Source organism: Penaeus japonicus, unplaced genomic scaffold (genome assembly GCF_977035675.1).
Source record: "Penaeus japonicus unplaced genomic scaffold, GWHDUDI00000001_assembly GWHDUDI00000018, whole genome shotgun sequence".
Lineage (NCBI taxonomy): Eukaryota > Metazoa > Arthropoda > Malacostraca > Decapoda > Penaeidae > Penaeus > Penaeus japonicus.
The window spans coordinates 2,052,174-2,056,148 of record NW_028234420.1 but is presented as its reverse complement, the minus strand read 5'-3'; the positions used below and the strand labels follow the sequence as shown (position 1 = coordinate 2,056,148).

The 3,975-nt window shown below is 33.8% G+C and overlaps 1 protein-coding gene across 1 annotated transcript; it reads left to right on the top strand.

Annotated features, from left to right (window-relative positions):
* The first annotated feature begins 1,366 nt into the window (after window positions 1-1,366).
* Window positions 1,367-2,121, top strand: LOC147469859 (uncharacterized). Its single transcript, XM_086546507.1, has 2 exons — window positions 1,367-1,388; window positions 1,502-2,121. The coding sequence occupies exons 1-2, from the start codon at window positions 1,367-1,369 to the stop codon at window positions 2,119-2,121; spliced, it is 642 nt and encodes a 213-aa protein (XP_086402633.1).
* The last annotated feature ends 1,854 nt before the right edge of the window (window positions 2,122-3,975 follow it).

The window sequence follows — 3,975 nt, the reverse complement described above, 5'->3', positions numbered from 1 at the left end:
AATATATATATATATATATATATATATATATATATATATATATATATATGTACATATATATATATGTATGATTATACATTATATATATATATATATATATATATATATATATATATATACATATACATACACATAATATATATATATATATATATATATATATATATATATATATATATATATATATATATATATTATAATATATATTATGCATGTATATATACATATATAACATAAATGTAAATGTATATGTATATATACGTATATATATATATGTATATATATATATATATATATATATATATAATATTATATATATATATATATATATATATATATATATATATATATATATATATATATATATATATACATATATGCGTGTGTGTGTGTATATGTGTATTGTATATGTACCTATATCTATATATACAGTATATATATCTATATGCATACATAAATTTACACAGACGTAAACATAAACAAACGTGTATTTACATATACATATATATTCAGATATATACTTATATATATATACTTTATATATGTACTGTATCTATCTATCTATCTATATATATATATATATATATATATATATATATATATATATATGTGTGTGTGTGTGTGTGTGTGTGTGTGTGTGTGTGTGTGTACTGTATGTATATGAACATTTATATACATACATTCATAATCATGTATATATATATATATGGATATATATATGTATATATATATATATATATATATATATATATATATATATAATAATGAGTATTTACATACACACAACACACACATGTATAATTATATATATGTATGTATATATATAAAAGTATGTTTACATGCATACATATATATATATATATATATATATATATATATATATATATATATATATATGTGTGTGTATATATATGTATATATATACATATGTGTGTGTGTTTGTGTGTATATAAATGTATGTATATGTATATATATATATGTGTGTGTGTGAGTGTGAGAGTATGTGAGTGAGTGTCTTGTTGAAGAGAAATAAGAGTAAAAATAACGGGGATCCTTTAAATAATCATATCCTTTGATTCTCTTCCAAAGAATAAAGTGGATAATTCAAGTGAAATGTATTTGATTTTCTTTGAACTACATTCCGAAGAAAATACTACATATTGCTATTTCAAACTGTATAAAATCACTTGCAAAAAAGAATGCAATACACCTTTCGATATTGGATCGTATTTCTCAAAGAGTAAGAGAAAAGGCAAAGGTCGCTGGGAGGAGCTAGGACTCAACCAGCCAGTATATAAAGTTGGCCGCCAGTCTTCCAGCATCACTCTAGTTTCCCCTTTTACTGAGGTCATAGCTCTCTCTAACAATGAAGTCTTTCATATTTTCTGGTCAGTGCATATTTCATTGTTTTCAATGATGAAAAAAAATTATCTAAACTCTAATTCAGGGATATATGATATTTGGTGATTCTAACTCTCTCTTTCTCTCTCTCTTTCATCAGCTATTGTCTGCATTGTTGTGGCAGACAGTCGTTATGGATCCAATGGAAATGGTAACGGCTTCGGAGCGCCTCGTCCACCTACCAACGGGTATGCACCTCCAAGCAACACCTATGGCCCGCCCAACGGCGCCTATGGAGTAGACCCTGAGATCGCCGCTTTGGCTGAGAACATTCCCGGGGGCGGCGTGCCCGGTGAGGACTACCCCATTTTGGCTTCCGTGCCCGACACCGGCTTCTCCTGCGATGAACAAGCGGTGCAAGGTTATTATGCCGACACAGCAGCCGGTTGTCAAGTCTTCCACATTTGCCAGGACCGCGCCCTCAGGCGCCAACAGGACTCCTTCCTGTGCCCCAACGGTACCATCTTCAACCAGCAGTACCTGGTATGTGACTGGTGGTTCAATTTCGACTGTTCTCAAGCCGAGAGCTTCTACTCCGTCAACGAACTCATCGGGGTCGTTCCCAGCGCTGGCTATGGATATGCCGCCGCCACTAATGGCATCAGCCTCAATGGTAACGGAAGGAATGGCAACGGGAACGGAAGAAATGGCAACGGAGGTAACAACGGTAACCAATACGGTGCTCCTTCGGCTCCGTCCAACTCGTACGGTTCCCCTTAAGCTGACTCTGAAATTGGTAGAAATATAGTCATTCATATTTATATGCATGTCTAATATGCTGATCTCTTTTCTAGATTATGTTTTCTTCTTAGATTTCATTTCTATGCATTTTGAATATTGGAACTCCTAGGAAAATATCTTAAGACATTACTATTTAAACATGAGATGTATATATATCTAAATACTTTTCGCATAATAAAACAAATGTTGTATGTATATTCATAATTTTCCTAATATATCATAACTAGATCCTTTGACATTTTACGCCACATCTAAATGATAAACAATATATATATATATATATATATATATATATATATATATATATATATATATACATATATATGTATATATATAATTATGTATGTATGTATATATATATATACATATATATATTATTACACTTTTTTTTTTCTAACGTGTTCGATCGCGGGTCAGAGTAACTATCTACGTGCAGCCTTATCATAAATACTCCTCTCCATTATATATTGTAATTTTGTTAGCGTGAGTACATCCTATTAGAGTTCACTTTGGATTTCACGCTACCATGGACTGCTATTTCAAAATATCCGAAAAATTAACTTGTTTCAGGATGGGAGAAGGCAGTACCTGTACTCCTCCTCCCAAGTGCTGCCTCTTCTTGGTATCCAAGAATTTCTACGAAAGTTATAATTAGAATGCATTATATGCAAAATAAATAAAAAATAGAATAAAGTAAACTAGACCTCCAAATGGATTTAAGACGATGAATGGAGGTTATACATACTGTCATGGGATTCAAGGCATGTTGTACTTACAACTATATTCGACATATAGGTTCAGTGTTGCAATTCATCTATAGTCGTTCAGGCTAGGATAGACAGAGTCAAGGATGGAGGTTCTTTTGTCATAGGTCCCCCACCCATGAGAAAATAAAAAGTGTCTTGATTTGGAATCATTTCCATTATTTGTCGATACAGTTACAAATCATAAACATAATAAATATACTATATATTCATGGTGATTATCATATCTAAAAAGACTTCCTAACAGAGGTCGATGAGAACATGATTGAAAAGAAATAAGTTAAGCGTAATAGATCCCAGATTTAGAAAGTACTTTTGGTGTAACTTTTCAGTTTCTTTCTTATATATACTTAAGGAGGGTAAGTTTCACTCTGTGAAATAGAAAATTCCAAATGACAGACTCCAAATACGTGATTCAGTGAAGGTACTAGGAAAAACAATCTATAGAGGAGGGCGTCTGCGGTCTCGATAAAGAGTGCTGTAACCATGGGTAGGGAAGAACCATATCTAAATACATGAGAGAGGTTCATGTAGTAATATGATGTTTTAAATTTCGAGTTTGTTGAAAAATTGACATATGTGGTCTAAATGACTATTGTTTGTGCCCGGTGAGGACTACCCCATTTTGGCTTCCGTGCCCGACACCGGCTTCTCCTGCGATGCCCAAGCGGTACAAGGTTATTATGCCGACACTGCACCGGAAGCCGGCTGCCAGGTCTTCCATATCTGCCAGGACCGCGCCCTCAGGCGCCAACAGGACTCCTTCCTGTGCCCCAACGGTACTATCTTCAACCAGCAGTACCTGGTATGTGACTGGTGGTTCAACGTGGACTGTTCTCAAGCCGAGAGCTTCTACTCCGTCAACGAACTCATCGGGGTCGTTCCCAGCACTGGCTATGCTTATGCTGCCGCTACTAATGGTATCAGCCTCAATGGATTTGGCCCAAATGGTAATGGAAGAAACGGCAATGGTAATGGAGGTAACAACGGCAACCAGTATGGTGTTCCTGCTTCTCCTTCCAACTCTTACGGTTCCTCTTTCCAGACTGATTTTCCATTTAACGAGGTT